The 24,373-nt window shown below is 49.4% G+C and overlaps 1 protein-coding gene across 1 annotated transcript; it reads right to left on the reverse strand.

Annotated features, from left to right (window-relative positions):
• Positions 1 to 17: 17 nt before the first annotated feature.
• VPS51 (VPS51 subunit of GARP complex) lies at positions 18 to 20,551 on the reverse strand. The gene is made up of 10 exons (XM_060607181.3): positions 20,250 to 20,551; positions 19,654 to 19,783; positions 4,383 to 4,529; positions 4,083 to 4,302; positions 3,233 to 3,950; positions 2,620 to 2,835; positions 2,212 to 2,430; positions 1,419 to 1,540; positions 1,242 to 1,329; positions 18 to 402 (listed from the first exon to the last, which is right to left on the reverse strand). The coding sequence occupies exons 1-10, from the start codon at positions 20,472 to 20,474 to the stop codon at positions 142 to 144; spliced, it is 2,346 nt and encodes a 781-aa protein (XP_060463164.1). The 5' UTR covers positions 20,475 to 20,551; the 3' UTR covers positions 18 to 141.
• Positions 20,552 to 24,373: the final 3,822 nt, after the last annotated feature.

Consider the following 24,373-nt stretch of genomic DNA (forward strand, 5'->3'; position numbering starts at 1 on the left):
AGGAGGAGGAGGAGGAGGAGGAGGCAGCGCGTCTTTATTTGGCAGGTTTTGAGGCTGGAGGGGAAGGGCCGCCCGGGCGGGAGACCAGGAGATGGGCGGGTTGGGGCAAGTGGGCGAGCCGGTGCCTGGCAGCGGCCCGGCCTAGCCGCGCTCGCAGATGACCTCGACGACACTGGGTTCCATGGGCACTGGGTCCGGGCAGCGCAGGGCGGCTGAGGCCACCACTTCATCCAACAGTAGGTGCACAAGCTCCTCGTCGGCCACGAAGCGCCACAGGTAGAGCTGCAGGAAGTGACAGTCCACCTGCACCTGCTGCAAGCCGAAGCGCCCAAAGGTGCGCAGCCGCACACACTCCAGCAGCGTCTTCAGGCTGATCTTGATGATGCCGGTCAGCACCGATACCTGCAGGCAAGGACAGGAGGCTGCTCTGGGACAGCAGGTGTTGGGTAGGGGCACTGGATCCCGGAGGGCACCCACGTTCTGGGCAGGGGCCAGAGAGACAGTAAGAGGCCGGTAGCTGTGACGGGGTGTAAAAGTCCCAGGACCCATCCGAGAGGGAGGGATGTATACGAGGTTAGCACCACCACCCGGAGGGGGAACAGACAGGGAAAACCCAACAGTCAGAAGCAGAGATGGGAGAAGCGCCTGGTCGGTTGAGTGTCCAACTCCTGGTTTCAGCTCAGGTCATGATCTCATGGTTCGTGAGTTCGAGCCCCGCATAGGGCTCGGTGCTGACAGTGCAGAGTTTCCTTGGGATTCTCTCTCTCTCCCCTTCTCTGCCCCCTCCCCCATTCACTCTCGCTCTCAAAAAAAAAAAAAAAAAAAAAAAAAGGCAAGCAGAGATGGGAGTCAGCACTGACACCAGGAGCGGGAAGGCTTGCTGAGTTAGAGGCAGAAGAACACCAGGTCCCCGAGTGTGGGCTGGGTTGGGGCAGGGCCTGTCGTGTGGACAGGAATCCCTGATGAGGACCCAGAACTCCTGTGGCAACAAGGACAAGGGTAAAAGAGGCGTTCCAGATCAGCATCGAGACCCAGGCTGGGGGCACCAAGGTCGGGGCAGAGGGCCATGGGATATGGCAATGGCGGGGCTGTAGATGACCATTCACTCCTAGAAACAGCCCAGAGACAGAGCCTGGTGGCAGGGGGCAGGGGAGCAGAGGAGTCCTAGACTCCTTGAGTCAGATGCTTGAGCCAACCTTCCCAAGGGCCCCTAGAAGGTGGGGTCACAGGGGACTTCAGACCTTGTTGAACTCCACAGGGCTGAACACGTCGATGCGTTCAGAGAACAGCTTCTGGATGTTGCTCAAGAGATTGGTGTCCATTGGGGCACTGGATGGGGGGAGACAAGCAGTCAGAGCCCACCCTGCACCCACATCCTCCTTTGTCCATTCCCCTGGGGTTACCCTGGCCGGCCAGACCTGGGCGTGTAGCTGGGGGCGTAGCGGCCCTGCTGTCGAGAGCTGCTGTACACGGAGAAGGTCCTTTTGCTGGAGTCACTGCTCTGGGCCTTGCGGACACCCTCTTCGTACAGAAGACCCACCTGGTGGTGGAAGGAGGCACTCACTGTAAGGAGGCCAGAGCAAGGGGACCCTCTAGCCCACCAGGTGCCCAGGGTGAGGGCCAAGGACACTCTAAATTACAAACTCTGGGGAGCCTGGGTGGCTCAGCGGATTAAGCTTCTGACTTGGGGTTCGGGTCGTGATCCCACAGTTTGTGGGTTCGGTCCCCACATCAGACTCTCTGCTGTTGACACGGAACCCCCTTCTGGTCCTCTGTCTCCCGCTCTCTGCCCCTCCCCCACTCACGCTCCGTCTCTCTCAAAAATAAATAAGCATTAAACGAAAGAAGAATAAAAATAAATTACAAACTCATCTGTTAGAAGCACCACAGGGTAGTGGGGACCTGGTATCTGGTTGGTACCCGGTCGCTCTTTATAGAACTGGTGGAGCGGGGCAAGGGTAGGACATCAGACTTGGGGCTGAGGCTCAGTCTTCAGTGCTAACCCTGTCCTGATCCCTTGGGTGACTCCAGAGCTCAGCCCCCTCATAGGTGACGTGCGGGCAATGATGCCACAACCCAGGGCTGAGGAGGAACGAGGCCACAGACGCAGGCACTGCTCGGCCCTGCCGTCTTGATCCTCTGAGGGCGGCTATCTTCCAACCCCCCAAGCCCGCATCAGGCCAGCCTGACGGGCCAGCCCAGGGCCAGCACCTGCACGTCGATAGCCGTCGTGTCCTCCACCACCCGCTTCATGACAGCACGCACGTTCCGGGGCTCCAGGGTACTCAGCCAGTCCCGTGTCTCTACACTCTTACGCAGCATCTGTGATATGACGAGGCCCTGCACCTTCACATAGTGGGTCAGTAACCGCCGCGCCGTCTCCCTGGCCTCTGCGCACAGTGTGCTCACGGGGGTCACTGGAGACTGGTCCTGAGCCGGGGACGCAGAGGACAGAGGGGCAGTGAGCACGGGGTGGGCAGCTCAGGGGCCACCGCCAAGCAGGAGCGGGGCACGGGCTGGGCATGGGCAGCTGGCCCGGGTCTGACCGCGAGGGCACCGCCCAGCCTCCTGGATTCCCGGGACCACCGTCCCCTTCCCTGCTATGAGTGAGCGGTTCACCTGCACGAGAAACTGTTCATCGGTGAGGGTGAGGATGTAGGAGATGGTGGCTGTCTCATAGTCCAAGCAGAGGCGGGAGAGCAGCAGGAGCAGAGCAGGTGGCGTGGCACCCCCCTTCTCCCCAGGGCTGTCACAGAAGCTCTGAGCCGTCTGGCACATGGAGCGGATGAAGCCCACGATGAGGCCCTCGCGAACACCCTGGCTGCAGAACTCGCCCTGTGAGGAGGAGGGCCGCAGATACACAGCAGGTCCCCTCTTCCGGGCGGGGGCCAACAGCGAGCCTCTACTGGGACCCTACATGCCCTAGCCCCTCTCCAAGGGACAGCTTGGTCCCGCATTCCGGTCCCCAAGAGCAGCTCCCCCCGGGGGGAGGGGGGCCGCGGGAGCGCAAAGGGGACAAAGCCAGCACTGGGGACCCTGCTTGCAGATGCCCTCGGAGCCTTCACCCCCCCCTCCGGGTAGTGCCAGCCTTCCTCGTGACTCCCTCAAAGCACATCCAGAGGGCCTGGGGCAAGGACTGTGTGCCCCGACAGCTGCCAATCTACGGGATGAATGAAACAATGCCAGAATGGGGGGTGGGGCGGGGAGATAAAAGCCGGAAGGTAGGCCATACCCGGAAGTAGGGCTTGTTGGAGAAAGACACCTCCTTGGCGGTGAAGAGGTGCACGGCTGCCAGCGAGGCCTTGATGTGGCTCAGGATGGAGCTGGCCACGTTGGCCAGCAACTCGGCCAGGCCCGGGCCTTCCTTTCCGGCCAGGCGAGGGGCAGCCAAAGCCTGCCGCACATCGGTCAGGCAACCCAGGAAGGCCGACCGCAGGCCCTGCAGGTGGTGGCCCAGGCGCTCGCGGGCCACTCGCTCCACGATCTCCGTGGCCGCCTCGGCCAGCCCGGCAGCGGCCAGCAGGGCCCCAGGAGCCCGCAGGCGCCGATGGAAGCGGTCCAGCGCCCGCACCAGCAGGGAGTTGTCACCGCCACCCTGCTCCTGCGCCAGCCGCCGCTCCACTAGCGCAAAGTAGCGGCCACCCAGCTCCCGGGCGAAGGCTGCCAGCTTCTCGGCACCCGCCGGGCCCTGGGCCGCGAAGAGCTCCTGGTAGGCCGAGGCCACCTGGCAGAGGCCACCCACAAAGCCACTTCCTCCGCGATCCGTGAACTCTAAGACGTCGGGAGCCGGAGGGGAAGGCCCCAGCTCTGCCTCCAGGCTCCGCAGCTCGGCCTCCAGCCGCCCGCGGGCGTGCGCCAGGAACTCCTCACACAGCTCCTCCGCAGGCTCGCCCAGGGCCAGCAGCAGCTCCACGCACTCTGCCTGCTCGGGGGCGCCGGAGCCGCCCTCCCTGCAAAGTGGGAGGCGGCGGTCAAGGGCAGGCTGATGGAATTCGGCGGGAGGGAGGAGGGGGACGAGTTTGGACCGCAACCGGCAGGCCCAGGGCCCCGGCTGGGGGTGGGAGAGGGTCCCGGGGCCACACCTGAAGCGCTGCCGCAGCTGCTGGGCCAGGCGAGCCGTGATGACCTGGCAGTCATCCTGGATGGCGCGGAACGAGGGCAGGTGCTGGTACTGCTGCAGGACGGCCCGCGCGCGGCCCTGGTAGCGCACCGCCTGCCCGTAGGCGCCCAGCTCCACGCACTTGGTGAGGCGCGAGGGCAGCTCGAAGAGGAACTGCAGCTTCCGCAGCAGCGCGTGGACCCCTGGGGGCCGGGGACGGGTGGTGTCAGCCCCAGAGCCTCGGGGTAGGCCGCTCCAGCACCCGCTCGGGGGCAGGGCCCACCTGCTAGCTTGGTGATGCGCTCGTGGCGGTCCTGCAGGGTGGCGCTGATGCGCGCACTGAAGTCGGTGATCACCGCCATGTTGGTGGCCAGCCGGTCCATCTCGTCCTCCATCTTCCGGAAATCGTTCTTCATCTTCCGGATGGTGTCTGGCGGGGCAAGGGCGCGGGGGAAGGGAAAGGAGGCGACTTGTCAGCTTGCGACAGGGTCCGACTGCTCCCCCTACCACACACACACACACACACACACACGCACGCACACACACATGCACGCGTGCACGCACACAACCCTCCTTCCCAAATGCCCCTGAGCCAGCTCCTTAAGGGTCACGTTGATGATTCAGTGCAAAAAGCAATGGTGCTTGGTCACAGTAAATGGGAGGGAAGGCCGCATCTTCTGAGCACAAGTGCCCTGGTGCGGAGACAGCCCGTGGAGCCACAGTCCCTGCGCTCAGAAGATGCCAAAAGGGGGCACAGAGCACTTGGCAGGAGCCTGTCTGCTCCTTCCCGGGGGGCATCCTCCGCGCCCAGCACACTATGTGGCACAGAGGAGACAATAAATGTCTGTTCGCCCTTATCTCCTTCGCAGACTTCCCAAACCATTTCACTCCACTTTCTGGAACATGTCCTCTCTTCTCTGAAGGGTCCTTTAGCTCTTTTGTCTCAGGGGAAACCTGCCTAAGAGTTTTTCTTTTCACAACCGGTGCCTCAGGGCCTGGCCCCTTGACACTTCTAGAAGTTTCTACTCTTCTTCCCTTTTAAAGACCCCAGCTTCTTCGAAGACTGTGCCGTCAAACGGCATCCCTCTTGCTGCTGTCCCTCCCGTCCTCTTTGCCTCACCTCTCAGTGCCTGGTCACTGTCACCTCCTTGTGGACATGGCCATCCACGTGAATGAGGCTTCAGACATTCCCGACTCTCCGTTCACAATCTCCTCAGTCCCACCCACCCTTGCCTCTGCCTCATCTGTGCCACCTCTCCTGGTCCTCGGCAAGACCTGTCAATCTCAGCTTCAAGCCTCACACCTTCTGTAATTCTGATCATTCACCCTGTCTACCCACTCTAACAATCCTTTGCCTTTTCAGGAACTCTGGACCCCTGCCCCTAGCACAGGGTCACTACTCATCACACTTCTCACGGCTGCAATTCCCTACTCATTCCCCAGGAACTCTGACCCACCACCAGTGTCATCACATGTTTACAAGCCCCCTTGCCTCTCTTGTCCACTCCCTCCATTACTCGCTAGTGAAACTCTACCGCAGGTTAAGCCCAACTAGCCATCTATCCCATGCATCGGAACAGCTAAAACCGCGCCACAAGATCATGCCAACTACCTCCCTTTATTTTTTTTAATATTTATTTGAGAGAGAGAGAGAGAGAGAGAGGGAGGAAGGGGTGGAGAGAGAGGGAGACACAGAATCACAATGCAATGAAATTGGAAATTAATAACAAAACTAGAAAGCAAAGAGATCCCATCATTTGGAGAAAAAAAGAAAACTTCATTCTTAATCGGCTAGTGGGTCAAAAGGGAAATCAAAATAAACTGCAGCATATAACAACGAGAACACTATAAATCAGAACCTATAGGCTATAGCTCTCTAGAGCAATGTTCAGAGGAAATCAGTTTTAAATCCCTATATTAATAAATTAGAATAAACATTCAACTCAAGAAGTTAGAAGAAAAAGTACTACAAAAGAAAGCAGAAAGAAATTAGTAAAGCTAAAAGCAGAAATTAATACACTTTTTAAATGGGGTGCCTGGGTGGCTCAGTTGGTTACGCATCCACCTTCGGCTCAGGTCATGATCTCCCGGTTCATGAGATCGAGCCCTGCATCGGGTTACTCGCTGACAGTGAGTAAGTTTATCGCAATATAAATAAAAAAAGATCAGGATCACTGAGAATAAAAGGATAAAAAATAAAATTTATAAAATGTTAGCTAACCTAATCTTTTTAAAGGGGAAAAAAACAAAATAAGAAATAAGGGGTGAAATAATCATAAATACACAAATTATAATAATCACAAGATACAAGTTTGCTCGATTCCCCGTAAAAGAATTGAAAACCTGAATGAATAATTTGCTACAAAAACAGAATTTACCTAAGTGGATTCCAGAAGAACAGAAAACACAAATGGAGGGAAGGGAGAATGTTGTCAATCAAAGATTCTCCCTCTCCTCCACACGAAGGCACCAGGCCCAGGGGATGTCGTGGGGCGGCTACCAGAGCTCAGAAGGGCAGTTCATTCCAATGCTCTGTGTAAGCAATGCTCAAAGAGAAAACATTAGAAAAGCTTTCATGTTAATTTGCGGAACAAACCTAACACTGACATGAGAATGTTAATAAAAAGTTCAAAGATGAAAATGGTACATTCATGTCTCTTATGAATAGAGATGCATAAATTAATAAATGGAGATGTGTAGGTAAATTAGCAAGCAGAAGCCAGCAGTGGATTAAGAGAATAATTGATAAAATATGTCCAAATGTTTTTTATTTCATAAATGTAAAGACAGCTCAACATTAGAAGCCCTCCCCTGCCCATTCTCCCTCTCTCTCTCTCTCTCTCTCTCGCAAATATAAATAAACATTAAAGAAAATTTTTTTAAAAAAGAACTTTCAATAATAATTCACCCATATAAAAGGTGAAAGAGGGCCAATTCAACATCTATTCTTGAATTTGAAAAAAAGTCTCTCAATAAAATGTGAACAGGGGCGCCTGGGTGGCTCAGTTGGTTAGGCGACCGACTTCGGCTCAGGTCATGATCTTGCAGTCTATGAGTTCGAGTCCCGCGTCTGGCTCTGTGCTGCCAGCTCAGAGCCTGGAGCCTACCTACTTCAGTCTCTGTGTCTCCCCCTTTCTCTACCCCTCCCCTGCTCACGCTCTGTGTCTCTCTGTCTCTCAGTAATAAATAAACGTTAAAAAATGAAAATTAAAAAATATGAACAGCTGAGTATTTCTCTAACCCCCAAAACCCAGCATCATGTTAATGAAGCAATGCTAGAAGCATTCCTCTTAAAATCAGAAAGATAACAAGGATAACCATGATCACCACTACTTCCTAACGTTGTTCTGAAGATACTGGCCAATTCGATTGGACTCAAGAAATATATTATAGAGATACACAAATTGGAAAGGAGGTGAAATTATCAATATTTGCAGATGATAGACTTGTATAAATAGCAAACCCTGAAGAATCACCGAAAACATTACAACAAACAATAAGAGAATTTAGTAAGGTGATTAAGTATGGAGTTAATACAAAGAAACAAAATATAGTTGGATTCAGACCACACGCTCTCACACACACGTGCACACACACACACACACACACACACACACCAGACGGATCAAAGTTTAAATGTGATTTAAAATGTAATCATGGGGCACCTGGGTGGCTCAGTTGGTTAAGCATCTGACTCTTGATCTTGGCTCAGATCATGACCTCCCAATTCGTGGAGTTCGAGCCCCATGTCAGGCTCTGTGCTGACAGCTCAGAGCCTGGAGCCTCCTTCAGATTCTGTGTCTCCCTCTCGCTCTGCCCCTCCCCTGCTCACACTCTGTCTCTCTCTCTCTCTCTCAAAAATAAATAAACATTGAAAAATTTTAAATAAATAAATAAATCATTGGGGTGCCTGGGTGGCTTATTCAGTTGAGCGTCCAACTCTTGATTTTGGCTCAGGTCAGGATCTCACAGTTCTCGGGATCGAGCCCAGTGGCATCAGGCTCAGAGCTCACAGCGCGGATTTTCTCTCCCCCTGTCCCTTTCCCACCTGCGCTCTCTCTCTCTCTCTCTCAAAATTAATAAACATGAAAAAAAAAATCATTATGAAAAAGAACAAGTCTATAGAAAAATAGGAAAAGGACATGAACAGGCAGTCCACAGACAAGGATACCAAACAGCTCTTAAATAGGCAAAAGACTTTCAACCTCACAAGAGACATTGAAACTACACAGAGATACCACTTTTCACCTATCGGATGGCCAAAGATGAAAACTTTTGGCAGCAACGTTGGCCAGGGTGTATAGAAAGAGCTCTTCTCTTCGTTGCTGGTGGTTGCACAAACTGACCAATATGTACGGAAAGGAACCTGGCAACGTCTAACTGCGGTCATCTGTGAGCCTTTGCACACCCACCGCTGGTTTGTGTGTGGCTCCTGGGCCAGGGGAATATTCTCAGAGCAGGACTGGAGTAGCAACCCAACTTGCCAACTTGGGGAGAGAATGCAGGGCCAGTGGTCACGGGGGTCCTTGGAAGGTCATGAGGCATTTTCATCCTCCCCCCCCCCAGTTCTTGTTCTTGCTTGTTAACAGTTTAACCTGTGACACAACTCCTCCCAGGTCTGTCAAATCATACCATCAAAAGAGCAGATTCTTTTTTGCATTAGGTGTTTAGGCCCATGATACTTAGGTGCTACCTCAAAAAGGAAACTTGAATCTGACTTCCAAAGGGGGGAAAAATCCCCAAACTAAGTTATCAGAGTAAAAGAGGGGCACCTGGGTGACAGTCGGTTGTGCGTCTGGCTTCAGCTCAGATCACGATCTCACAGTTCGCAGGTTCGAGCCCCACATTGGGCTCCTGCTGTCATCGCAGAGCCCGCTTCAGATCCTCTGCCTCCCCCTCTCTCCTCCCCTCCCCCACTTACGCTCTCTCTCCCTCTCTCAAAAATGAATAAACATTAAAAAAAAAAAAAAAAAAACAGAGTAAAAGAAAACCTACCGCTAGTGTCATTGTTGCTGATTTCACAGGCCCAGAGCCACAAAATTAGAAATTAAAGTTCTACCATGTCAAAAAAAACAAGACAAAAACAAAAACAACTTCATATCACCAAGTAATAAATACTACACTGTGTATCTTTGAACCATTTCAAGCTTGTTAACTGAACCAGCTTGGGCTAGGGCAAATGGTTAGCTGTTTGGACACCAATATACCAGCCTGGGGGAGGAGTGGGGGGTAACTGGTTACTGGTAGGAGACTGGAGGGCGCCTTGCTAGCCTGCAGCTTACTGACCTGGGTGCTGACTGCATAGACCTGTTCTGTTTGTGAAATTCATGGAGCTGTCCACTTATGACCTGTGCGCTTTTCTGTATGTCTGTGAATCTTCAGTCAAGTTTACCATCAAAGACTGCTTTGTCTTTGCCTGGAGAAAGGAATGGGAAGAGGCTTTTCATTGCACAACCTTTGAGAGATCTTTTCAACTTTGAAACAGATAAACGCATTATTACATAAACTCAAGGTTGAGGCCAGATGCTGGCAGGCCAAACCTGACTTGATCCCTGGTTGGGTTTTTTTTTGTTTGGTTGGTTGGTTTTTAACTGGGATATAATCAACATACCATAAAATTCAGTGGGTTTTAGTATTTTTGGTGTATTCACAAGATTGTGCAACCGATATCACAATCTATTTCCAGAACATTCATCACCCCAAAAAGACCCTCAGCAGTCACTTCCTGTTCTCCCCATGCCTCAGTCCCTGCCAACCACAAATCTGTCTTCTGCTTGTATGAATTTGCCCATCGTGTACATTTAATATAAATGGAATCATACAATATGTGACCTTTTGAGCTTGGCTTCTTTTAGTTAGCATGATCTCAAGGTTCTCTGCATTTTAGCATGTATCCGTATGTGGGGAGTAAGCTTAGGAATTCCCTGAGCTTGCACTCATGGGTTAACAAGGCATACAGGAATAGGAAGCCCCAGGATAAAAGCATCCAAGATTAGGTAGGCAAGATTAGGTATTCAGGGCAGAACCCCCCCTCCCCCCAATTTAGTACAATAGCAGAAAGCTGCTTTCCCTGGAAGGAAGGGCCAAAATAGGTAAACAGGTAAACTGGGCTATAGACCACAGCAGGACAGTGGGGCCAATTAGCAAAAGAAAGCAGGTGCCTTGTTGACCCCGAGGCAGCCAGCTGTCTTGTCCCTGAGTCAAGTTAAGATAAACAGAGGTGGCGCCTCATGCCTGCCTTAAACAACCATCCCCCCCTGGCCAGGATTTTGTTTTGTATTGACCCAAACCCCTAACACTGCACATCTATCTTCAAAACCCCCTTTCCCTCACACCCATGAGTTAATGTTCACAGTTTCATTGTCTCTTTGCGCACATCCTTCAGGCTCGTAAGCTTTCCTGATCCTAATAAAAACACAGCAAGGACCCTTACTCGGGGCTTGTCTCCTCCCAGACATTAGCCTCTCTCTCACTTTAATCCTGCATCTGCTCTCTTGCTGGACAAGAGAGAACTCCAGACCCAGAGTCTACGACATCGGTGTATTTTTTTATGGCTGAGTAATCTTACACTGTACGGGTCCACGTTTGTTGTTCTATCCACCAGTTGGTAGCCATTTGGCTTCTTTTGACTATTATGAATAATGTTGCTATGAACATTCATGTACATGCTTTTGTGCAAACATTTTCTCTTCAGTATATTCCTGTGAGTGGAACTGCTGGAACATAGGCGAACTCTGTGCTTACCTCTTTGAGGAACGGCCAGACTATTTTCAGGAGCACCATTATGTATTCCTGCCAGCAACGTACGAGAGTTCCAAGTCCTCCACATCTCCAACATTTGTTATATCCCATTTGCTGGAAATCCCAGTGAGGGTGCAGTGGTATCTCACTGTGGTTTGGATTTGCGTTTCCCCAATAACTAATGATGCTGAGCATCTTTACATGTGCTCGTTGGTCATTCGTGTATCTTCTTTGGAGAAATGTCGATTTGAATCCTTTGTCCATTTTTAAATAGGGTTGTCGTTTTAGTGCCAAGTTGCAAAAGTTCTTTATATATTCTGGACATTAGACCCTTTTTAGATATATGCCTTACAAATACTTTCTCCCATTCTGTGAGTTGTCCTTTAACTTTCCCGGCAGTATCCTTTAAAACACAAAACTTTAATTCTGATAAAGTCCAATTTACTTATTTTTGTTTTCCTTTAGTTACGTGTGCTTTTGGTGTCTGTAAGGGGAAAAGACACTCTGGTGCCTCTCCTCCACTCTCGATACTCCAACGCAACTTCGTATCTGACACCACGTGTGTGGGGTTTCCACACATCAAGCAATTCTGCAACACCAGCTGGGTGTCCCACGATCTAACTTCATTGTGACACTATCTGCCTGGAGTTAGTGTCAGATCTCACAAGTTCAGGGCTCGGTCACCCGAGACTACTCTACCCCCACCTCAAACGTCAGTCCAAAGTTGAGGTTGTCACTGGTACTTTTGACCAACTGGCTGTAAATTGGAGGGTTCCCACCCACGATCCCTCTGCAGGTTCAATTAATTTGCTACAGCAGCTCACAGAATTCAGGAAAACAGTTTACTTACTAGCTTACCGCTTTATTACAAAAGGATACAACTCAGAAACCGCCAGATGGCAGAGAGGCATAGGACAGCATATGTGGGAGGGGCACAGAGCTGCCATGACCTCTCTGGGCATGCCACTCTCCCAACTTCCGCATGTTCACCAACCTGGAAGCTCTCAAACTCTCTCCTTTTGGAGTTTAGTGGAGGCGTCACCGATGAGGCACGACTGATCAAAGCGATAGCTATTGGTCACTGAACTCAGTCACCAGCCCCTCTCCACTTCCACATCCGGGAGGTCTGGGGGGCGGAGCTGAAAGTTCCAAACCTCTAATCAGTCACATGGTTGGTTCCCCTAGCAACCTGCCCCTAACCTCTGGTTATCAAGGGGCTTTCCAAAAATCATTTCATTAACATAAACTTAGGTGTGGTTGAAAGGGGTCTGTTATATGAGTAACAAAAGACATCTATGTTGCCTTTATTGATCTGGGGTTATTTCAGGAAATGGGAACAAAACTAAATATTATTACAAAAGATGCCTTGCAAATATGGTGCATTCCACTGATTGATTTGCATGTTGAACCAACTTTGCATTCCTGGAATAAATCCCACTTGGTCATTGTATGTAATCCTTTTTCTATGTTGCTGGGTTTAGTTTGCTAGTATTTTGTTGAGGGCTTGGCATCCATATTCATAACGGATATTGGTCTGTAGTTTTCTTATGTTGTCTTTCCCTGGTTTTGGCATTCGACTAATACTAGCCTCATAGAATTAGTTAGCCTCCTCAAATTGTTGGAAGAGTTTGTGCACTATTTAAATGTTTGGTAGAATTCAGTAGTGCAGCCATTCAGTCCCAGGCTTTTCTTTGTGGAAAGTTTTTTTTCAATATTGATGTCTCTCATTGTTATACATCTTCCAAGGTATTTTATGACTTCTTGAGAAAGTTTTGGAAGTTTGTATTTCTCCAGGAATTTGTACATTTCACCTCATTTCCTAAGATGTGAGCATACAACTCCTCACAGTGTGCTCTTATAATCCTTTGTATTTTTGCAAAATTGGTAGTAACATCTTCTTTCTCATTCCATTTTAGTAATTTGAATGTTCTCTCATTTTTTTCTTGGCCAGTCTAGCTAAAGTTTTGTCAATCTTGCTGAACTCTTCAAAGAACCAATTTTTGGCTTCATTTATTTTCTCTATTGATTTTCTACATTATTTATTTTGTTCTGATCTTTATTACTCCCTCCTTTTGACACACTTTGGGTTCTGTTTGTACTCCCCCCCCCCCAGTTTTTTAGGTAGTATGTTATTTATTTGAGATCTTTTCTTTCTTTCTTTCTTTACTTGCGTCTGTATGTATATAATTTCTACACCCACCTCTGAGATTAAGAGTCCCACGCTCATCCAACTAAGCCACAGCCAGGTGCCCCTCCCTCTTGCTCTCTCTTTTTAAATTTTTTCATGTTTATTTATTTTTGAAGGACAGAGACACAGAGCGTGAGCAGGGGAGGGGTAGAGAGAGGGGAAGACACAGAATCTGAAGCAGGCTCCAGGCTCTGAGCTGTCAGCACAGAGCCCGACACAGGGCTCGAGCTCACAAACCAGATCATGACCTGAGCCAAAGTTGGATGCTCAACCAACTGAGCCACCCAGGTGCCCCACCTCTCTCTCTTTTTTAATGCAGGCATTTATAGCTATAAATTTCCCTCTGAGCGCTGCTTTTATTACATCTCATAAGGTCTGGAATGCTGTGTTTTCAGGTTCACTCATCTCAAAGTATTTTCTAATTTCCTTGCAATTTCTTCTGTAACCCATTGGTCATTTTAGAGCATGCTACTTAATTTTCACATATTTGTGAACTTCTCAGGCTCCTTTGTTACTGATTTCTAATTTTTTTTTTTTTTTTTCTAAACATTTATTTACTTTTGAGACAGAGAGAGACAGAGCATGAACGGGGGAGGGTCAGAGAGAGAGAGGGAGACACAGAATCTGAAACAGGCTCCAGGCTCTGAGCTGTCAGCACACAGCCCAATGTGGGGCTCGAACTCACGAGCCGTGAGATCATGACCTGAGCCGAAGTTGGACGCTTAACCGACTGAGCCACCCAGGCGCCCCACTGATTTCTAATTTAATTCCACCATGATCAGAGAACATACTTCATGTGATTTCAATCCTTTTAAATTCATTGAGGCTTTGTTTATGACCTGACGTATGGTCTATCCTAGAGAATGCTCCATTCATGCTTGAGAATAAGGTGTCTTCTATCGTTGTTTGGTGGAGTCTGTCAGGTCTATTTGGTTCAAGTGATCTTTTAAGTCTTCTGTTTACTTGTTTTTCTATCTAATTGTTCTATTCATTTTTAAAAGTGGGATATTGGTGCTTCTATTATTGTTGAATTTCTTTTTCTCCCTTTAATTCTGTCTATTTTTGCTTTGTGTATTTTGGGACTCTGTTGCTAAGTGTACAAATGTTTACATTTGTTAAATCTTCCTCATGGACTGACCCTGTCATCATTATAAAATGCCCTTCTTTGTCTCTAGTAACAATATTTGCCTTAAATGCTATTTTGTCAGACATTGGTACCACAATTCCAATTCTCTTCTGGTTATTGTTTGCATAGAATATCTTTATCAGCCCTTTTTCTTTCAAGCCATTTATGTATTTGAATTGAAGGAGTGTCTCTTGGGGCGCCCGGGTGGCTCAGTCGGTTGAGCGTCCGACTTCAGCTCAGGTCACGGTCTCGCGGTCCGTGAGTTCGAGCCCCGCATCGGGCTCTGGGCTGATGGTTCAGAGCCTGGAGCCTGCTTCCGATTCTGTGTCTCCCTCTCTCTCTGCCCCTCCCCCGTTCATGATCTGTCTCTCTCCGTCTCAAAAATAAATAAACTTAAAAAAAAGAAAAAAAAAAAGAAAGAGTGTCTCTTGGAGACACTCTTGAATCATGTGAGCTTTTCAAATCTATTCTGCTTATCTCTGCTTTAATTGGAGAGTTTAATCCTTTTACATTTATTGTAACTACTCATAATGTGAGACGTACATTTGTCTTTTTGTTACTCATTTTCTGTCTTATGTTCTTTTTTGTTCCCCAGTTCCTCTATTCCTACCTTCTTTTGCATTAAATAGATATTTTCTAGTGTACCATTTTAGTTCCCTTTTGGGGTGTGTGTGTGTGTGTGTGTGTGTGTGTGTGTGTGTTTGTGTTGGGGTATACCTTAAAACACTCAACCAGGCAGCTTACAACTCTGCCTCAGCCTTCACTTACTACATGTGCAGAGCCCGAAGATGAGCCAGAGGTGAGAGCTTAGGGCATCCTGAGGTCTTTCTTAAAAGCATGTGTACTGGGCATCTGGGTAACTCAGTCAGTTAGGCATCTGACTCTTGGTTTCAGCTCAGGTCGTGATCTTGCAGTTCACGAGTTCGAGTCCCATGTCAGGCTCTCCACTGACAGTGCAGAGCCTGCTTGGGACTCTCTCTCCCCCTCTCTCTCAGAATAAATAAACAAACTTTAAAAAAAAAAAAAAAAAAAGCATGTCTTATATATACGTGACCTTCAAGATTCCCAATATGGATGTCTCATTTCTTAGCTTTTCTTTTAAGCTTTTTCTTTTTAAGCTTTTTTAAGTCTATTTTTTGCCCCAAATATTATCCATCACTTCAGGCAGACACAATACCTGTCTGTAATTGTTTCTGACAAACACCCCCTGGTGAAAGGCTTTTAGTACTGGGTGACCTCAGGGTCAGGACAAATAAAGACAAATCTAGGGAGTAGAATCTTTCAGGAAAGCACCAGACAGGTTACATAATGACAATTCTCTCAGCATGAGGCTTTGAAACAGGTCCAGTCCTGTCCTGGTCCCTCCAGTACTAGAAAGAGGCTATTTTCCAAGGCTACTGCTGAGCTGGAGAGGAAACGGTGGGCCAAGTCAAAACATCACTACTACAAAGAATTCACTACTTTGACCAAGATTCAGCTGTTTTTCTTGAATAAAGGCTCGTAAGATTGCTACAAACACTTGGTTAATTTCTAGAAGTCTGAAAAAGTTGACTCTGACCGTTTTGGCCAGTGTTTTGGTTCCTTTTATGGAAGGGAGATTTCCAAATACACTTGCTCCACTGTTTTCGCTGATATTCTGGATGTCACAGCTGTTGGTGGAAAGGAGTTTCACCGGAATACAACCATGTGTACGCTTACCCAGCGTCTATAGCTGCTTTCAGGCTACAATAGCAGAGGTGAGTACAGAAACCAGGTGGCCCACAAAGCCTAAAATATTTACTCCACCCAGAAAATGCCTGCCCCCCCGTCATGTACAACCTATGCAGTCGGGTCCTATTCCCTTCATCCCATCACTCTTACTCTGGTCATAGAGTTTTCAGGGCCTCTGTACAGGTCGCTTCCTCAGCCTGAGCCACTCTGCCTCCAAATCCTCCCACAGTCAGCTCTTCAACATTCACCTTCATTGTCCCCTCCTCACAAAACCCTTTCTCTGCCACCCCATTCGAAACCACTCCCAACCGCCCACTCTCTCTATACTATCCTGTTTCATTTTCTCCAGAGCTCCTGACAGATAAAACGATCCTATCTTCTGTCTCTTTCTCTAGAATGTATGTTCTGTGATGGCTGAGAAATTGTCTCGTTTGCAGCTATGTCCTTGGGCCTAGCATAGTGCCCGGCGCACAGGCAATCCAATACTTGGCAAGTAAGTGAACGAACGAATGAGTCAGCCGAATGGATGTACATTCATGCTCATACCACCCTCCCTCTGTGACCGCTCCTCTCTCTGCTACAGGCTCACCCTCTTCTGTACGGCCATCAAACAGGCACTCCTCAGAGGCCTGTTCTGGGCTCTCTCCTCTCCTCAGGCTCTATCCTGTCCTTGGGCAGTCCCACCCACACTTCCCTTTAAAACCTCCTCCTCTTCACAGCAGACTCCCAGGCTTATCCCTCCAGCCTCGCTCTCCCCTCTGAGCTCCAGACCCACACATGTATCTGCCGTCTCGTCAGCTCCTAGCACCTCGAAACCTAACTCCCTTAGCCTCCGAGTTCTGAGATCCCAGCCCTCGATAAAGGCTCCCCACCTCCAGCGTGAGTCAGGAGGCCACTCCTTAGAGGTACTCAGAGGACAGAAGAGATGGACCGGACTAGATCTGTCAAGGCTCCTTCTAACCTGAGACACTGCTGTCATCTGACATGGATCCCCAGAGTTATGACGAAGACCAAAATCCTTCTCATGATCTACAAGAGCCTTCGTGATACAAGGGCCACAGGATCCTCTAGGTTTGCTTCATGTCTGGCTCCCTTTCAGAAAGTAAAAACCACAAACAAAAACACCGACCTAGCTCACTTTGTCCCTGTTCCCACACCTGATCTTCTTGTAGTTTCTTGAGCACCAGATCCACCATCCAGGGGTCACGCTGAAACCTCGGGGTCATCCTTTATGGCCAAAGCTCTTCAACACCGTGTCCCGTCAAGTTGCTGCAAATACTTCTCGGCTGGCCCAGCACGGTCCTTCTCCACCACTCCCATCCTGGGGTAAACTCCCCAAATCTCTGGCTTGGACTAGTGAAAAGACCTCTCTCCAGCCACCTCTCCAACCCATTCCTCCCAGTGCAGCTGGAGGGATCTTCTCAAAACACAAATCTGCCACATGACTCCTGTATCTAATCACCTTTGTGTGGCTTAGCGCTTAGGAGGGATAAAGGCAAGATTCCTTAATACGCTCTAGAAGGTTACACTCTACCATGTCTGACCACCTGACTGGCTCCGCCCACACTCTGCTTCCCCTTCTACAGTAGTTGGCCCACTCTCGTCCCCTCTCCCTTCCCTGAGGGCTTGGCTCCTGCGGTTCTCCCTGGCTCTTGCACCACGGATAAGCACTCCCCACACTAACATTTAGCCCATGCTTATCAATTCTACTTCCTGGAATGCTTTCTTCATTTGGCTTCGAAGACACCCATGCTCCTGATTGTCCTCAAACCTCCCCAAATGCTTGCTTCCTTTGTGAGATCTCCCTTCTCTTCATGACTTTCCGAACGTCAGGCTGCTGCAGGGCTCAGTCCTTAGACCTCTTCTCTTCTCTCTGTATACTTCCTCCCTAGGAGATCTCATCTTATTCCAGGGGACCTCGAGGTCCAGACTTCTCTGAACCCCTGACCCTTCACCTAATCAATTAAAAAAAAAAAAAAAAAATCTTGAATCATTCTGCTTTTCCACTGCTGACATGCTTCCTGGTCCCTGCCACCAGCATCTTGCCTGGACCACTCCAATAGCCTCCTCATGCATGTCTCTGCCACCCCTGCCTCCCTAGAGTTCATTCACTGGACAGTGAGCATCCTTTTAAAACCACGGTCAGGTCACCCCATTCTTGTCATTTCATCTCACTCAGAGTAAAGTGCAGGATCCCCATAACCACTTATAAGTCCCTAAAATCTGGTTCCCACTAACTATCTACCCTAGTCACCTACCACTCTTCTCCCTTGCCTCCCCCTAAACTCCCTGCTGCACTCTGAATATACCCAACATGCCCCTCTCTTCAGAGCCTTTGCCCCCGCTGTTTCCTCCCCCACAGTAGCTGGTTCTTTCTCATCAAAGCCCTGCTCAAATGTCACCACCTCAAAGAGGCCTTCTCATACTTACCCTAGCTAAAGGCAGACCCCAAGATATATTACTCTTTTCTCCCTACTCGATGTCCTCCTTCTAGTACTTACTACCACCTTTATTTGTAAATTCACTTATTGTCTGTCTCCCCAACTAGAATGTGGGCTCCAGGAAGGAGCCTGATCTAGCTGGTTCATTGCTGTATCTCCAATATGCAGAACAGCTCTTGGCAAAAAAAAAAAAAAAAAAAAAAAAGCCAGCCAGGAAGGAAGGAAGGCAGGCAGGAAGGGGCATTCAATGAAAACTTCTTGAATGGATACAAAAACTTGACAGTATTTATAGATTTAGAACCCCTGATTCCAACGCTTAGTTTATAACTCTCTCCCCTTCGTAGGAAAAAGATAAAATAGCAAACCATCCTTATTTAAGCAAGAGCTAAATGTCAAAACTATACAAATTCTAAGAAATGGAAAATGTAATGCTTGCAAAGTTCCTGTGAGAAATTTCTTAGCACAGGAATTGTGATTTCTTGCTGGTTGACATTGGCGTTAGCGAACACAGAGGTGCCTATTCATTGAACCTGTGTCCAATCAGATAAAAGAACAATAACTATGTGTTACTACACCTGGCATTGTGACACTTAGTACAGTAAGAGATGTCACCGTGAACCTCACAGAGGTTCACGCAACATCCTCACGGACCACAGGTAGGCCCCTCAGGATCTGCCTCTAGGACTAAGTACACACGGGTCCAAAATTATGACAAAACTCTGAGTAGTGCATCTCACCAACATAAGACAGAAGTTAGTGTGGATGATAGCTAAACATTGTGTGGCACTGTCCTGGACAGAGAATAAAGGGGGCAGGAGGAAAAAGAAAAGAAAAGAAAAGAAAAGAAAAGAAAAGAAAAGAAAAGAAAAGAAAAGAAAACCTTTACATGAACTTTGTGTCCCTTAATGTCATAAATTTTCTCTTTGCTTCATTTAAAAGGGGGGAGGGGTGGAGAGAGGAAGGGAGGGAGAGAGAGAGGGAGAGACAGAGACAAGCCCACGCTCAAGAAGGACCTGGACAAGAGAAGAAAGCTACCACTAATGACAGAAACTAATCCTTACTGAGACATCCTTAGTGTCACGGATTCTAAGTGGTTAAGATAAATCCATTTCAGTTTAAAAATGTCTTTGAGTTTTCTCTCCTTTGACCCTCAGAACGACCCTCTGAGAGCAGCTATTAAGCCTATAGTCGTTTGACCACAAAGGTTCTGAGCGGGAGGTGAGCGTAGATTAAGGTCAGGGAAGGACTAGAATCTGGGTCTTCTCCCCCGGAATCCCCTGCCGGTTTCCCCAACACAGGAGGAACAGGTCAGCGGGACTGCGAAGGGTAAGGTCCCGGTGCAAATCACCTGTGGCTGAGATGAACTTGTTGTAGTTCTCATAGACCAGGGTCTGCATGTCGCTGTCTAGAGCCCGGATCTGCCGCACCATGTCTGTTTCACTGTCCATCAGCTGGGCCAGGGGGCACTCTCTACGCAGCTGGAGTAAATGGGGTTGTTAGTGTTCAGGTCAGGGGGTACTCAGGTCCCTCAGGCTTTCAGAGCACGAAAACCCGCATCCCACCCCTGTCCGGAATCCTAGACATAGAGCCTATAAGTGGCACGGGTCGGGAGTTACTAGGTTCGGTCCGGTTTGGGATTTGTCAGCGTTTCAAACGCTCAGACCCGGCCAAGGCCCAGTCCTTATGCCTGTCAGCGCCTGGGCCACGCCCCCTACCCGGGGCCCGTCAGAACGTCAGCCCAGGACACCTCCGACTCCGCATCACTTGAGGCCAGTCCAGATCTGCCCATGCCCCCCTAGACTCCAGCTCTGCCCCTGCTTCCTGCCCGACCGTCGTCGTCTTTTTATGAACCCCTGCTTCCCTCACCCCGCAACAAAGTCGAAGGCACGATCTGGGGGTGCAATGTATCGGGAGCCTGGTTCCCCCCACCACACAAACACACACCTTGTCCAGATACACTTCCGGGTCGAAGTGCGCCCCGTTGAGATCCGTCGGGTCCAGGGGGTCCGACCCCGAGGGGCGCCCCGCCGCCTCCCCCTCCGAGAGGCCATAGTAAAGCTTTAGCATCCCGTGCGCCTTCCGCCGACGCTCCGGAGCCTCTGCCTCGGGCCCCTCCGGAGAGTCCCCGGGTCCAGACCCCGGGCCAGGCCCAGCGGCTGCCGCCGCCATCGCTCCAACTGCAGCCCACGGGCGTGAGGCTGGGAAGAGGACCGGGAGGAGGCACTTCCGGGAGCCATAAAGTTCTTGTTGAAACGAGGCAGTCCTGCAGGTGAAACGTCCCCCCGCAGCCCTGGGTCCTTCGAGACTAGAGTTCCCCCGCACCTTTCCTCCCCGAGCGAAGAGGTTCCGGGAGAAGCCTGGGCTCCCCCAGCTTCTCGGGTGGAGGGAAGGAGTGAGTGGAACTGGTCCGGTTGCTTCCCTCCCGGATGGAAGGCGGGTCCTGGCTCCCAACCCCGCGCACCCTTGCGGGCAAGGACCCCCGGAATATGGGGACGGAGCTCCCGCCGCGGAGCCAGAGAGCGTGTGCCGGACGTCCTGGCACTGGCTCCTTACCTGGGCGGCGGGGGCTCCGTTTCCCCCATTCCTAAACTTGGGGGACAGACTTCACAGTGGGGTTGCGAGTATTAAATGCCCGCACAAGAGGACAGGTAATGACTTGAAGTTCAAACTGAGACCACGATGAGTTTTAACGGAGAAAACGACTTCGCGTCGTGGTCCTTGGAACATTACTTATGATGGGCTGTGGTGGGCTCGCGGCGGGGAGGAGAGGGCAGGGGAAGTGTTGGAAGGGAAGTCACCTTGCAGGGGTCTTGCGGGCCCGACGCATCCTACCATGTGTCTTCCTATGGCCGGCGAGCTCAGAGTGTTGTTTTTTGTTTTCATTGGTTTTAAAAAATTAAGACTGATGGTTGATGATACGTGAAAATTATTTAAGTTCATATAATCAGACTAGATCTTAAAAGTTCTCGTCATGAGAAAAAATGTGTCGCTATGTGACGGGTGTTTAGACTTCACTGTGATCCGTTTGAAAATATACACAAAGAGCGAACCATTATGTTGTACGCTTGAAACTAATGAAGTTATGTGAAATATTCCAGTGTCTATAGTTTTTTTTAAATATCCATTTATTTTGGGGAGAGTACAAGCGGGGGAGGGCAAGAGAGGGGGACAGAGGATCCGAAGTGGGTTCTGCACTGACAGGCCAAGAGCAGAGAGCCTGATGTGGGTGGGGCTCAAACTCAGAACTGGAAGATGGCGACCTGAGCTGATGTCACTCAACCAACTGAGCCACCCAGGTGCCCCATCTAGTGTCTGTAGTTTTATTTCAACACCAGCCATGACCACTTGTTTACATTTTATTTATGCCCACTTTTGCACGACAACAGCAGAGTTGAGTAGTTGCATCAGAGGCTATATGGCTGGCAAAACCTAAAACATTTACCATCTGGTCCTTTCAAAGAAGTTTGCTGACCCCTGAAATCTATATTCAGAAGGATGTTCAGAGGCTGTTTAAAAAAACACAGTGTCAGGGGCACCTGGGTGGCTCAGTCGGTTAAGCGTCTGGCTTTGACTCAGGTCATGATCTCGTGGTCTGTGAGTTCGAGCCCCGCGTGGGGCTCTGTGCCGAGCTTAGAGCCTGGAGCCTGCTTCGGATTCTGTGTCTCCCTCTGTCTCTGTTCCTCCCCCGCTCTCCTTCCCTCTCTCTCTCAAAAATAAACAAACATTTAAAAAATATTTAAAAAAATACAGTGTCGGCCTATGAAGCTATAATCTTAAGAAAATGAAGAAAAGAGTATAAAGATTTAGATCTACTCCAAGAAGTCTATAAACTTAAAAAAAATAGGTTGCAGAACACTGATGAGAAAAATTACCCAAAATTTGGAAATAAGACCCAAAATGCAACATGTCCTCCCAGTGCCATAGCCATCCAAGGACTATTTAAATATCCATAGGGATGAACATTTGATTTTGCTATTTACCACTAAGTGTTCAGAGGCAGATATTACAAGTAGATATTGTGCAGATACAGAACATTTATATCCGGTAGAAAAAATAACTTCCAAAGTTGTATTTCTTATCGCCCTATAGGGCATGAACCAGTTTTGTGTCTAACCTAGAATCATACTCTAACACTCCTCTTTAAATGCCTATCAATATCCAGCTCCCCAAGACGTATTACCACCTTACTGAGGGGGAACCCCTCACTGATGGGTTAATACAGCTTGGTTACATGTTCATTCCAGATCTAGCATCGGACTTTTAACATTTTGAAGATTATACTCTGACAATACATATGCTGTGATTCTCTACATATTTTTTAAATTATGCATGTATATGCACATGTATGCACATGTAGTTACATCAAGAAGGGACCCAAAAGGGGCGCCTGGGTGCCTCAGGTGGCTACGCGTCTGACTTCAGCTCAGGTCATGATATCACGGTTTGTGAGTTCGAGCCCCGCATTGGGCTCTGTGCGGACAGCTCAGAGCCTGGAGCCTGCTTTGTATTCTGTGCTCTCTCTCTGCCCCTCCGCTACTCGCACTCTGTCTTTTCTCCCTCTCAAAAATAAATAAACATGAAAAAAAATTTTTTTTGAAGAAGGGACCCAAAAGATACCCACTCACCAAACTATTGAGGGGGTTACCTGTTAGGTACGTAGGAGGTGGAAGGCTCTTGCCTTTTCCTCTGTATGCTTGTGTATCATGCAAATCTGTTTTTTTGTTTTTTGTTTTTTTTTTTTTGAGAGAGAGAGAGAGAGGGTGCAAGTGAGCGAGGGGCAGAGAGGAGAGAGAGAGAGAGAGAAAGTGGGGCTCATCTGAAGTGGGGTTTGTTTTTACTGGAAGCAGGGCTCAAACTCACGAACCATGAGATCATGACTTGAGCTGAAACCAAGAGTCAGATGCTTAACTGACTGAGCCACCCAGGCACCCATCATGCAAATCTTTTACAAGAACAAGTTCACACACTACTTGGATACTTCCTTCAATGGCACTGAGCCAGGGACGCCTGGGTGGCTCAGTGAGTTGAGCAGCTGGCTTCGGCCCAGGTCACGATCTCATGGTTCATGAGTTCAAGCCCCACATCGGGTTTGCTGCTGTCAGTGAAAAGCCTGCTTCAGATCCTCTCCCCACCCCGCCCCTCCCCTACTAGTACGTGCTCTCTCTCTCTCAAAAATAAACATTAAAAAAAATTTTTAATGACACGGAGCCAGAAACCCTAATGCATAAAAGCTCATGTGTATTCACCAGAGAACCGAGATGCAAACTATTGTTTCAGCAGTGGGCCCATGGCTGGGCCCTGGGTGTCACCCCCGTGATGTGTCAGAACGGGGGTCTCAGGGACGGTTGTGATTAAGGACACTGGGCAGCAAGCATGGTGTGGCAGGAGACTTTGGGTCTTGGCCAGACCCTGAACCTTACTTCTGGGGCAGAGAGACAGGAAGGAGGCATGAGGGTGGCCAAGTTCATGTTGTCCTTCTACTTTAGTTCTTGGGAGTGTTCGTGTCCCTCCACACCATTTCTGCCCGTTTTTCTGGATTCTGTGGTTGAGAGTCCTGGAGTTTTCACCTCTTACACGTATGGAGAAAATGTTTTCTTCTTGCGTGGAAGTGTCCCTGCCCACTTAGTCTCAGTACTGGATCTTAGTCTCAGTACTGACTCCTTCACTCATGGCCGTGAGCACTTGAGCCGGCACTCCCTCTCTCTACCTCGAACTTGTGCACAAAACAGGATTTATGCCACGAGTCTCACCTGGGACTCCGGGAAAGGACAGAGATGATGGGGGTGAAAGTGCCGCGTGCTTGAAGGTGGCAGAGAAGGGCAAGCTGGTCAGCATCAGGCCCCTGAAGAAGAGGATGGAAGAGCCGGGTGCTCTCTGGACCTACGGAAGGCCCGGGGAAGGTGCCAGAACAGTTACGGACACTCTTTCACCTCTTCCCTTCCCTTCGTTCCTCCCCATTAGGGGATGGAGCAGATACTTGGGGCTTGCAATTCAGCCCAGGCCTCCTCACCTTGCAATGCCCTCCAGCTACCCTTCTGGGGCCTACTCTCTTGTTGGCCGAAGACTTG

Source organism: Panthera onca, chromosome D1, assembly GCF_046562875.1.
Source record: "Panthera onca isolate mPanOnc1 chromosome D1, mPanOnc1 haplotype 2, whole genome shotgun sequence".
Classification (NCBI taxonomy): domain Eukaryota; kingdom Metazoa; phylum Chordata; class Mammalia; order Carnivora; family Felidae; genus Panthera; species Panthera onca.